This window comes from Hemicordylus capensis, chromosome 2, assembly GCF_027244095.1.
Source record: "Hemicordylus capensis ecotype Gifberg chromosome 2, rHemCap1.1.pri, whole genome shotgun sequence".
Lineage (NCBI taxonomy): Eukaryota > Metazoa > Chordata > Lepidosauria > Squamata > Cordylidae > Hemicordylus > Hemicordylus capensis.
The window spans coordinates 417746437-417759147 of NC_069658.1; the positions used below are offsets into that span (position 1 = coordinate 417746437).

The following is a 12711-nucleotide window of genomic DNA, read 5'->3' on the forward strand; positions in this document are numbered from 1 at the left end:
TTTCATTTGCAAACTACTTCACATTCTTTATTATTTGTCCTCCACAACCTTGTAAGGTAAGTTACTATTATTCCCATTTTACAGACTGGAGTAGTGAGAATATAACTTGCCGATAACCCCACGCCAAGTCCATGATAGAGGAGAGACTTGAAGCAGAGTCTTTCTGGGACAAGCTTGCCCCTATTCCCTGGAGTACACTGGCTCTCTTCTCTAAAGCAAACACATGTCTTTAACATTCCACCTAACTCAAAATCTCCTCCTCTATACATAGAACTTTCCTGAAATCAGTTCTCCTCCTGATCATCACGCACTGATTCATCAGTCAAATTGAAACTCACAAGGATTTGCTCCTCTTTCTCTGGCTGTTTGATAGACAGCACTGAAGTCTTTAAATCGTGGGGCGCAGCCCAACCAAGCTTCACCAAAGTGTTCATTGCCTGTGAAGAGGAAATCCCCAGCCCCTTTCTTCACCTTACACTGCAGCAGGGTTTTGATGGGCCCATGCCACTCCCCATTGGCTTTATCTTGCTGAAAGATCTGGTTTTTCTGCCTGTAGACTCGCCGCACACCAACTTCAACCTGGGACATGTGATTCTTCACGTCATGAGTGACGTTTTGGATCAATCCTCTCACCACTAGATATAAACACAATGCAGAGAGATGACTACTTAAAAGATGGCACTTTATTACTATTAGTAGCTATTCGTATGGTGATATGGACTTTATAAGGACCTGTCGTACCAATGTACCATCTGGCATAGTATTATTAACCACAAATAACCACAGGGGCTATTCACATGATCACACACATGCATGGTCGGGCGGGTGTGGATGTGGGGGCGAGGCAGAGTTCAACCTACCTTCTCCCAGATGACCATTTTGATCCCCTGCGGCATGCAAGCCACGCACACACACACACAACCAGAGTGGGTAGAAATAAACCTGGTGGGTCTCACAAACAGCCAAGTCCAGACTTGGCTGCTTAATCTTGAGCAGAAGCTCGTTAGAACAGCCTCACAGTTTTCCAGGCAGAGAGTTGATTTGCCTTCTTGCAATAATAGCAACCCAAGGAGCTCTAAACATCCTGGGTCAGTTGACTATAATCCTATTGCAAAAAGTGACTAGCACTCTTGCTTTCCCCCAGGAAGAGTGGCCACCTGGTGGGAAATGTGAGCCATGACAGGTGGGAAGTGCCCAACTATTGTTAACTGACATAGGAGAAGCTCCCTGTGACAAAATTTGAGAAAAGTTAATGTTTAAACTACATGAGTGTCTGGGTCCTTCTGAATCCCATTATTCTTCTGCTTTCCTAAGAATCTTAAGAATCCACAGACACTGAGCACGTTCACACCTGCAGCAGCTGATCACTGCACCATCAAATAATATGTTTCATGTGTGAACAGGCTATTACAGATATAAAACAACAACACAGGTTTAAAACATCACCTCACATATGGCTTCCCAGCAGAATCAGCACATACATTATTGTACATATAGTACATTCTGTGTACAATAACAAAATACAAAGGAATGGTGTACATAAAAGTGTGAAACCATCCATCGTGCAAACATCTCCTGAGCACATGAAAAGCCAATTCACATGCTCATAGGCTGGGGAGAGGGTTTTCAAGCCACAGTTATTTTTGATTTTTGGTCATCTCAGACTGAAAGTGGGTATTTGAATGATTCATCACACAAATTGGGCTTCAAAGGGCCACCTTCTCACCATGGTACTTACAATGATATGCTAACTAAATCAAGTTCTGGTTCCATGGAGCAGCATTTAGATGACCATTTCACCCTCCACATGCTCTGGCTAACAACCTCTCCCTATTTTATTTTTATTTTTTATTTTTTTTTAAGCCTGTTGTTGAATACACTGATCCTCATTCTGGAGGGGATCAGAGGCCTTTTTCAAACCTACGGTTCTCAAAAGACAAATTCCATTTGCAGCCATAAATGCACCCCAGTCAAATAATCAATTATGGAATTTGTTTTCAAAACAATGCATCATTTAAATATTTCCCTTTGGGGGCTAATTACCTCACTCATGTCATGTGTACAAAGAACATATTTAGGAGGATTTCAGGAGCTTCCTGGGCTAATCCAATTTCCTGGAGACGCTAGCCTTTTCGCCTAACAGATGTCCCTTCCTCTGCAGCTCCCCTTCCCCCCACCCTGCCTTTATGTGAGCATCTTTTACTCAGATGCAGTCAAGTCTATTGACAAGCTATAATGCCCTTGTTCCTGCTGCTCCAAGTTGCTCCAGTGCAGCCCATGGCCGAGTGACTGAAGACCTCTCTTTTAAGAACCATAAAGCTCCCATTGACTTTGGGGGTCATTTACACTTTCATTAGCAGCCATTTTCTCTAAACAACAACAAAAAACCTCTTGCTGATGGCCATTGGTGAACTCAGGACCAGGATGTCAAGCCAAAAATAAATTCAGTTCAAAGGGCTATTTCTTCTGGTCCATTGGTGCTTTAAGTATAAATGCTCCCCATTGTGTGCCCTTCATCGCCACATCTGACTGTCTGGGCAAGTGTGTGTGTATGTGCATATACAAAGCAGGCCCAGCAAAGAAGAGTGTGCTTCATTTGAGATCCAATAACTTAATTGGGGGGGGGGCGGGCAATGGGGCTGATTACCATGGCAAGCTAATGAAGGAGGAAAGTTAAAACCAGTGAGTTTTAACTGTGAAAAATAAATTGGCCTGATCTAGGATATGCCTGATCAACTTTGGCCTTCGTGCAGATGTTGGCCTACAACTCCTATAATCTCTGGCTATTGGCCACCGTGCCTAGGGATTATGGCAGTTGTAGTCCAAACACAGTTGGAGGGCCAAAGTTGAGTAGGCCTGGTTTAGGAGGACAATAATATTCAACCTTTACAGACCCAGGACCCATTTTTAGCTTCAATATGCACACATTTTTAATTTTTATTTCTTACTGTATTTGCCCATTGTTCTGTTTTTCAGTGAAAAATTTTCACTCTCCTCATTCCTCTCTCTTAAAAGCCAACAACCCCTAGAAAGCAACATGACAACAAAAGGGTGATGTTGCAGTTGGTGCAAGCCAACTCGGGTTAGCCTGATTCAACCATCTGAAGTAAAATGCTCTATGAACATCTCTGAAGTTAAGCAAGCTCCCAATTAGTGCCTGGATGAGAGACTATGTGGAGTCCCACGGAAGCAGCTCTCAGCTTTTCCAAGCAGGAACAGGGATATAAATGTGATATGTTTTTAAAAACCCATTCAAAAAAGTGAAACGGCAACCAAAAAAAGGCACAGGGCTATAGCTGAATAAAGCAAAATTGCACACCAAGACATTGCAATAGCAACAGGGAGATAAGGCGTTAAAGCCCCAGTGATAGCTCTTTCTGTTGACTATGAGTCTGCTATTCTGATCCCAAAGATACAGAGCTGATTAAATCTGTGCAGCTATTCCCTCCCACCCTGCGAAAAGACCAAATGTACACATGAAAAACTGCTTGCGTGTGTTGGCCTGTTACCCCCCATCCCTACGGCTGTGTATTACAATCTCAAAATGAATCCTTGCCGCAAAAAGATGTCATCAAAAGCAAGGCCCATGGTCACAAAGAGCAGGGCCTTCTCGGTGGTAGCCGAGAGAAAGCCCTGTTATATTTACCATCCAATTTTTAATTTTAGAATATCCTTCCGGCCTAAAATTGCTGGCATGTCTGCAATTATCAATAGGAGAAAAATTCACACTGCTCATGCACAGGTGTCCCAGCAGTCTGTGTGCCCACAGACTAATTAAAGATATGGTGTTCTGTTTTTTCCAAGCTTGAGGTGGCTCGTATGACTGGTGCATGTGACTAGTTCTGCCACCCCCTTGTGTGGGAAAACAAAAAGATGCCATGGACTGAAAAACAGGCTCCAAGAAGCTTGTGAGTTACTATGTGCATGGTAGTGCTGGCATACAGTGTGGCATGTGCACATGAGATGATGCCAGAATTGTGGATGAGGCACATGAAATGGATCCAGTCCAGTGCCAGAATTAGTACCTCCCCACCTCATTACAGTGTTTTTCATACATTCTACTTTCAAAAAGTACCCTTGCTTGAACAAAGTAATAGGAAACTCAGGCCATGTTCACATGCTAACATAGGCAAAATATCAGCAGTGGATCAGGCAGGTGCATCCCCCTTCTTCGCACACTGTGCTCATAACACAATGTGCGAGGAAGGACTTCACACAAGCGTTCATATGGAAGCCCAAGTCATGCAATTCTTCCCCTCACCTTAAAAGTCCTCTGCATGGATGGATATCTGTGCCAGGCATGCACATGTTATTAAGGCAGTGCATGGTGGAAGGGGTACACCTGCCTACTCCTTTGGGAAGAGCATCTTCAATCTGTAAGGACCTGAACTGGGCCTGAGCCCAATATACCTTTGCTCAAGAAAGGACATTTTTGGAACACAAAGGAAGTTGATTGTGCTCCCTAATTACTTGTTCTGCTTAACAACCAATCAACAAAAAAGCAAGATGAGTTTTAGTACATCAAATATCTCAGACATTATGTTCTCCTGTAAGTCTCCTTACCAAAGTCACTGCTGCAGATAGCCATGAGAAGTTCCATGTTGTCACAAGGGCGGCACATGGCTAGAGAATAAAAACATCAAATAGAAGAATTAGAGTCTTTTGGTAGTGCACCCTTCAAAGTGTAAAATACAGTGAGCTTGGTCCAGTTACCTCAATAGCATCTGGAACAAACTCAATATGAAGAGAAGCTTAATAGGGGAAGAGAGATTTTTATAACCCATTTCTATGGCATTTTTAGCATGCAAATTGCTTCCCAAGTCCTGATTTCAAACACAACAAACCTGTAGGATAGGCCACATAATTACTTTACTATTCACACAAGCCTACGAGCAGCCAAGCCCAGGCTTAGGCAGGGCTTGGCTGCCCATGAAAACCACCAGGATCCACATGAATCCCGTCGGTCCCTCAGCACCAAGCCCAGCACCTAAGCCTGGCTCTTAGCAGACTTTAAGGGTGCAAATGTGCCCTTAACCCGGCTGCCGGGTGGTGACACATGATCCCGTGCAGACACAGAGATGGGCGCCCGCTGCCTAGAGCAGTGCATCACATCACCACTTGCCCCAGCCCTGGGAGGAAAGGCTGACAAAAATGAGTACAGCCTTTTGAGTGGTGGGACCTACCCAATGGAATTTGTTAGCTAAGGTGGCTTGCCAGGCCTGCCTTCTCATGGCTTTTGGGGAAATGGCAAAAGGCTTTAGAGATGGCTTACAGACTGACACTGACTGACTGGCTTGGGTTTCTTTTGTTTAATTCCCATTGGTCAGAGTATTCTTCTATCTCCCTACCCGAGCTGGAGCAGGTAGTCTCGGAGGTGTCTTTGCGTTTCCCCAAGCTTAGAATGTTGGGGGCCTTCAATGTCTGCACAGAGGTCCCCCTTGTAGGAGTGGCTCAGGATTCCATGGCCTCCATGGCAACCATGGGCCCATCTCAGCTGGTATTGGGCCCTATCATGTGGAAAGACATACTCTGGATCTGAGTTTTGCTGACCAGGGAATAAATAATCTGGAGGTGGGGGAATCTGAGATAACTCCCTTGCCATGAACAGGACAGATCATCATCTGGTGGGGTTTAGTTTGACTGCTTCATCTACCCTCTGCAGGGGTGGTGGACCAATTAAAATGGTCCATCCCCGGAGGCTTATGGATCCGCTCAGTTTCCAGACAGCCCTCAGGGAGTTTCCAGTGTCCAGAGCTGGCAACTCTATCAAGGTCCTGGTGAATTTCTGGAATATGGAGGCAGCCAGGCTATTCACAGGCACTCCTAAACGCCCTCTCCAGCTTGGTGGAGTCCGTTCTGCTCATAAGTTTTCCTCAGAGCTTAGGGCAATGAAACAACTTGGATGATGGCTGGAATGATGTTGGAGAAAGAGTTGTGATGAATCTGACCAAACATGGGCTAGAGCCCATTTTAGGGACTACTCTGTGGTGGTGGGGGCAGCAAAGAAACACTTTTTCTCCACCTCCGTTGCATATGCTCAGTGCAGACTAGCGGAGCTGTTCCGTGTATCAAAGGAATTGCTCCACACGTCCCCCGAGGTAATGGGGGAGGAACCATCTACATCCCATCGTGATCAGTTTACATGTCACTTTGCAGATAAAGTTGCTTGCATCTGTGCTGGCCTGGACTCCAGGTTTTGGCAGTTCTGGCAGACGTGCCTCAGGTACCATCTGGTCCTATTGTGTTGGACCCAGCTCTGCTTTTGGAAGCTCAGGTGGAGATGGTGGCCAGGGGTTCCTTTGCATGGCTGTGGCCAGTGTGCCAGCTGCGTCGCTTTCTCGAGAAGGCATATCTGGCCACTGTCACCCATGCCTTAATCATGTCACAGCTGGATTACTGTAATGGGGCTGCCCTTGAAGAATATTCGGAAACTGCAATTAGTTCAAAATGCCACAGCTACGATGTTTTGATCCCAGCGGGCAGCTCCAGATATTACCCCCATTTTGAAAGAGCTATATTGGCTGCCAATCTGTTTCCAGGTCCAATTCAAGGTGCTGGTTTTGACCTTTAAAGCCCTAAATGGTTTGGGTCCTGGTTACCTGAGGGACCACCTGCTACCAAGGGTTTTTGCTGGCTCAACACAAGGTCATCAGAGAGAGGCCCTATTCTGTGTGCCAACAATGAGGGAGGCTCGCCTCTTGTGTACACGGGACAGGGCCTTCTCAGTCATTGCCCCCAGACTTTGAAATGCTCTCCTGGTGGGCCTCTGCTCCTCAGTCTCCATCACAGCTTTTAGAAAGCAAGAAATATCTTGTCTTTTTACTCAGGCCTCTAAATGAGTGTTGTTTGCTGTTGCTTCGTCTCTTATGGTTATACAAGTATTTTTCAGCCCATTAATTTAACGGGCCCTAGTCTGCACCCTCAACCACCGCCTCCTCCCACCTGGGCCCACCGCCTCCTTCGGCCAGGGCCGGCGCCATCCGGGGCCGCCGCCGGCCTCCCCGGCCGGCCCAGGCCCCCCACCACCTCAGGCCTCCCACCTCAGGCCCCCCGCCACCTCAGGGCTCCCTTACCCTTCCCACGGCCGGTCCGGTTCCGTGGCCGCCGCCTCCGGGCTTCCCGCGGTGGCCGCCACCGCCAACAAACCCAGTCCTCCCGCCCCAGCCACCGCCGCCAGCGGGCTCAGTCTCCCGCCGTGGCAGCTGCCACCAGCAGGCCCAGTCTCCTTGCAGCCACTGCCGCCACCATCGGGGCCAGTCGCCCCGCCGCGGCGGCTGCCACCAGCAGGGCCCGCCGGCCCACCGTGGCCACTGCCGCCTCATTCGCACTCCCGCCGTGGCGGAGCCGGATCCGCTGCCGCCGTTGCTCCTCGCTGCTGCTTCTGTTTTTCCCGGTCCCCCTGCTTCTGTTAACACTCCCGGGTTGTTATTTTTTTGCCCCTGCTGCTCTCCCGGTTTCTCCGCTGCTGGCACAGCCCTCCCGGTTCCCCCGCTGCCACCTCAGTCCTCCCCATTCCCCCGCTGCTGCTGCTGCTTTTCCCGGTCCCCCTGCCGCTGAACAACATGGCCGCCCGTGTCTGCTCAGAACGGCCGAGAAAGACACGGGCCGAAGACAGGCACGGGATCACGGACTACCATATTATTATAGAGGATTGCACATGTTTTTTAAACTTTTAATTAGATTTGTATTTTTTTATTCCATTTTGATTCTTATTGTGTAGTTTATTATTATTATTTCACATTTCAAATGTTTTGTAAACCGCCTTGAGATTGTTTTAATGAAAGGCAGTATAAAAATTCAGCAGCAAAACAAACAAAAATGGTCGCCACTGTTTTTAATAGTTGCTTTAACAATTTTAAAATACTTTTGTTGCTTAACACGTGTGTGTGTGTGTGTGTGTGTGTGTGTGTGTGTGTGTGTGTGTGTGTTTCATGTACTTTGCCTCAAGCATCCAGAAAGGCAGGATACACACTGGAATAAAATAAAGTGATTAAAAACGACCTCCAGTCCCAGACTTACCTTCTACGAGGGCCATTTTCTGGTAGTCCAGGCCTGTGGTGCTCTGGTTGCTAAGCAACTCATACTGGAAACTGGCTGTCCTGCGGCTGATGTCCCTCTGAGGACTGGCTTGGAGGAAGAGGGCCACCCGCTGAGGTGTGTGGGTGCTGAAGCAGGACACATGGTTCAGGCGGGATTCCTCCACTTCACTCAACAGCAGGTGCAGCTGCCCATCATGCTCCACGTAGATGTTGGCCCCTTGGAAGTTGCTGGATGGCTTGATGCAGACAGTGGTGTGTCGGGCGCTCGACAGGTTGGGCTCCAAGATGACCCGGAGGGCCCGTGCTGGGTACATCCACTCCAAGAAGCCCTCAGTACAGCGGAGGTGGACCTGCTCCACAGCACGGGAGTGAGGCTCCCAGCTCAAGCCACTGGAAAAATAATGGCATCAACAACCATGTTTAGATGGGACATGAGAGATAAGGGAGCAGTCAGAGGAAGGGAGATTTCAGTTTATGGGACCTCAGAGCCTGCCCACGCTCTGTGGTCGTTTGGGGAGGCCCTCGGCATATGCTGCCTTTTTCGGGGGGATGTTCGGCAGCACACAAGAGGGCTTCTTCCTTAATGGTGCCCAGGTTTATTTTTTATTTATTTTATTGTTGAATTGATATACCGCCTTTCATTAAAAACAACCCCAAGGCGGTTTACAAAAGTTAAAAAAACATACAATAAAAATGACAATTAAAATATTAAGCTAAAAATATAAAACAAATCTAATTTAAAAACTATAAAAATACAAGCATAAAACCTATAAATGAGTAAAAACACATAGAAGCAGAGGTAGAAACAGTCATGTAAAAGCCTGGGTAAAAAGCCAAGATTTAAGAAGCTTTCTAAAAACTGTGATGGAGTCCAAGGAGCGAATGGCCACTGGGAGAGCATTCCAAAGTCTGGGGGAAGCAACAGAGAAGGCCCTGTCCCGAGTGCACGGCAGCCGGGCCTCCTTCATTGCAGGCACCCGGAGCTGAGCCCCCTCAGATGATCTTGTCAAGCGGGCAGCAACCTTTGGGAGCAGGCGGTCCCTCAGATACCCCGGGCCCAAACTGTTAAGGCCTTTAAAGGTCAAAACCAGCGCCTTGAACTGGACCCGGAAACGAACTGGCAGCCAGTGCAGCTCTTTCAGGATGGGTGTGATGTGCTCCCACCGGGCAGCTCCGGATAAAAACCCTAGCTGCCGCATTTTGCACTAGCTGCAGTTTCCGGATATTCTTCAAGGGCAGCCCCACGTAGAGCGCGTTACAGTAATCCAGCCGTGACGTGACTAAGGCATGGGTAACCGTGGCCAGATCTGCCTTCTCGAGAAGGCAGAGAGTTGAGCCTCCTGAGGCAGGAAGTCCCACATCTTGCCCCTGCTGTTTCCTGCTTCTGTCGATAGGTGAAAAACAGTTTGGTTTTTTTTTTTAAAGGTGGCTTTTTAATAGTATTGATTTACTTATTCTGTACCATTTTAGTGGATATTGCCTGCTGCTTTCTCTCATCGGTTTCAAAATAGTTTGTAATTATGGATTTATTACTATTTTAGTTTGTGTGTGTTTATAATGTGGGTACACTATATTGTGCATTCTCGAAAAGTTGGGATATACATATTTTCAATAAATAAACAATAGATATTCCCACCAGCATCATCAGTCCAGACTCTAATAGGGCTCCTACACTGAAGAAGTGCACAGAACTGATCCTTTCACTCAAGTTTGGCTTTTTCCAATCGCTGTGCTGCTGTGACAGGAGAACTCACGACACTCTTAAATGGCACAGGAACCTCAGAGTATGGATCGGGCAACCCTATTTCACAATGACACCCCAAAACAACCCTACCCATCCAGCCACTATGAACAGTTCTTCCCTCCCCACCAAACTGGTTTTATAAACCAGTGTGGTGTAGTGGTTAGAGTGCTGGACTAGGAGCCAGTGTGGTGTAGTGGTTAGAGTGCTGGACTAGGACTGGGGAGATCCGAGTTCAAATCCCCATTCAGCCATAAAACTAGCTGGGTGACTCTGGGCCAGTCACTTCTCTCTCAGCCTAACCTACTTCACAGGGTTGTTGTGAAAGAGAAACTCAAGTATGTAGTACACCGCTCAGGGCTCCTTGGAGGAAGAGCGGGATAAAAATGTAATCATCATCATCATCATCATCATCATCCCTTCCAAGTTTCAACAGTAACCTTCTGAAGCTCTATTTGTGCAAGCACTGCAACTTTCACCCCATCCTGCAGCTGCAATCTGCACATCTTGTATGTGCTTATGTGCACATAAAATGACACAGAATGAGTATTGTAAGGCGAAGCTCAATGCCATTAACTTTTAACCTAGCTAGGACATTCTCACTTAGACTGGAACTCTGCATGCAGCAATGAATGGATGGACAACAGCACTCTCAGCATGAGCAGTACCAATAACCTCTTCAGGAGCGGAGGGCCTGCATCAAAGCAAACCACACCAACCATCTGATTGGCGTGTGTGTTCCTTTAGGGGTACATGTATCTCTGGATTGGAGTTATAGCCAGGTATAGCAGTTTCGCCAGTGCCACTGATTAAGTCAGTCTTTGGTCCAAGGCAGGCAAGAGGCTGCAGGCAAATGCAACACTCAGCCAGCCAAACACTACAATGCACATTTTACAGGTGCAAGTTCAAATAGCTAATGCCCTCAGCATCTACAAGTATTTCAGAATACAGATCTGAGCTGCACACTTTTATTTAGCCAATTCGTGCATTTTGATCAGACCACCAGTTCAGATCAAAATTCAAGTCTTAACATACATTTAGAAACCATGTGTTGTTAGTCTATATTATTAAAATTTTATTATAAACAACTAATGAAAAACTAACAATACACTGAAGTTGTGTTGAGGCAGGATACATACCTAAAATAAACACATCAATACAGCAAATACTGCATAGATTTAGGGCAGGGTCCAGGCAAAATTCAGCCTTTTAAAGTCCTACTGATTTCAGTGGGAGAATTAAGCTTAATCTGTAAAACTAAAGGGACTCACAGCTCAATCCTGTGCATATTTATTCAGAAAAAAATCCAGTTAAGTTCAATGGGACTTGCGTCCCAAGTTAAGTGTGCAGGAGACTGCAACCCCAAACACTTTGGCAGGACCATGCTTTTTAATCTTCAGATACTCAAAAACATAACTTTAAATGTATTTGCAAAATGTAGATTAGTTCCAGTCAGTTCAAAAGAAGTTGCAATTAATTGTAATAATAATAAATATAATAATTTTAAAAACTTAATTGAATTACAGCACAATCCAGCCAAAGTTAAGCACTTTTACATCCCATCAGTTTCCTTGGGAAAGGTTTATGCACATGTTTAACTCTGCCACAGAAACTGCACTCGTAATTCTTACTGTCACCAGTTCGATTTAATGCAGATTCTGATTCTGAAGTCATTGGAAGCGAGGAATCCCGGCTTCTAAGTCAGTGGCTCCAGTCGATTACAGGTATTCATAAAATGTAGATGCAGTCACTCGTGGTAAATTTTTCATAACACCATAACAAAGCGTCTGCCATTTTCGCGCTATTTACATGAAGTTGGGTTTCAGATATTGCAAGTTCTTTGCGGCTGAGGATCCGCATTCAAATGTGGATGGAGTCAGGGGAACGGGCAGCCCAAAGCGGTTCGTGTGGGTGAAAACTAAGTCAGTCCAAGCGAAAGCCACTCTTGACGCCACCAGCAGCAGCAGCAGGACAGTCCTCCTAGGACAGCCCTGCTTGTCCTCCCTTGGGATCGGCCCCCGTTTGGCTTGCGCCTCGACAGCGCCTGCGTGCTTACCTGCCCTTCCAGCTGCAGTAGTCGGTGGCGCATCGCTGCCCCACCAGCAAGACCAGCACGAGAGGGAGCGCCGAGCGCCGCCTGCTCCACGACGCCTCCCGCCCCTGGGACATAGGGTGGGTCGGGCAGCCTCTGCTCGAGCCAGCGTGGAGCGCCTGCAAGAACACTCTCCCCGCGCGAGAAGGAAAAGTCCGAGCGGCTGGGCGGGAGAGAGCGGCGTGGTGGTGGTGGTGGTGGTCTGTGTGTGCCGCAGCCAGAGGGAATGAAATGGGCAACCCGGAGGAGTCCCACCCCCTCCCCAGCTGCGTTTGAAGGAGTCTAATCTGCGGTTGAGTTGACAGATGTCCCTGATTTCCAAGAACTCCCACTCACTCCAGCAGGCCATACACTGCACAGCGTCAAGCATAAGGGCTGCTCTTTGTTTCAGAGCCCCAGCCTCGGCACCTACATATGGGGCCGCCGCAAAGCATTCCCAAGATGATTGAATGTTGTTGATCATACGTGAGGGTTTGGCTGTTGGGGGGATGGACGTCTAGGGTGTGATTCTAAATACTTGACACCACCACCACTCCCGCTGCTGCCTTTCGAACCCCCACGATGGTAGAAATACTCCATATTGTGGTGACTGTATGCTGTGCTCATTTATTCTGCAATCACTTGTCTTCCCCACTGATTTCAAATCCAAAATGGTGTTTGTTCTTTAACTCAAAGGGCAAACAGCATCTTGGATTATAAATCAAAGGAGGACAGGCTATTGCAAAATAAATGGACAACATGTACATAATTGTTCTACGATATGTTACTAACAAGTACAAATACGATGGATATTTATATACCGCTTTTCAACAGAAGTTCCCAAAGCGGTTTGCATAGAT

At 47.0% G+C, this 12711-nt stretch overlaps 1 protein-coding gene across 1 annotated transcript; it reads right to left on the bottom strand.

Annotated features, from left to right (window-relative positions):
* Positions 1–12125, bottom strand: LOC128341716 (meteorin-like protein). The gene is made up of 4 exons (XM_053288150.1): positions 11837–12125; positions 8020–8429; positions 4564–4623; positions 1–635 (listed from the first exon to the last, which is right to left on the bottom strand). Exons 1-4 carry the CDS (start codon positions 11947–11949, stop codon positions 319–321), a joined length of 900 nt encoding a protein of 299 aa, XP_053144125.1. The 5' UTR covers positions 11950–12125; the 3' UTR covers positions 1–318.
* Between the last annotated feature and the right edge of the window lie 586 nt (positions 12126–12711).

Excerpts from the sequence above, each read along its gene's own strand:
- LOC128341716 (XM_053288150.1), bottom strand. The coding sequence starts at position 11,949 with ATGTCCCAGGGGCGGGAGGCGTCGTGGAGCAGGCGGCGCTCGGCGCTC. Across the intron at positions 4,624-8,019 it reads GAAAATGGCCCTCGTAGAAG|CCATGTGCCGCCCTTGTGAC; the intron begins GTAAGTCTGGGA and ends TTTATTCTCTAG. Across the intron at positions 636-4,563 it reads TATCTGCAGCAGTGACTTTG|TGGTGAGAGGATTGATCCAA; the intron begins GTAAGGAGACTT and ends GTTTATATCTAG.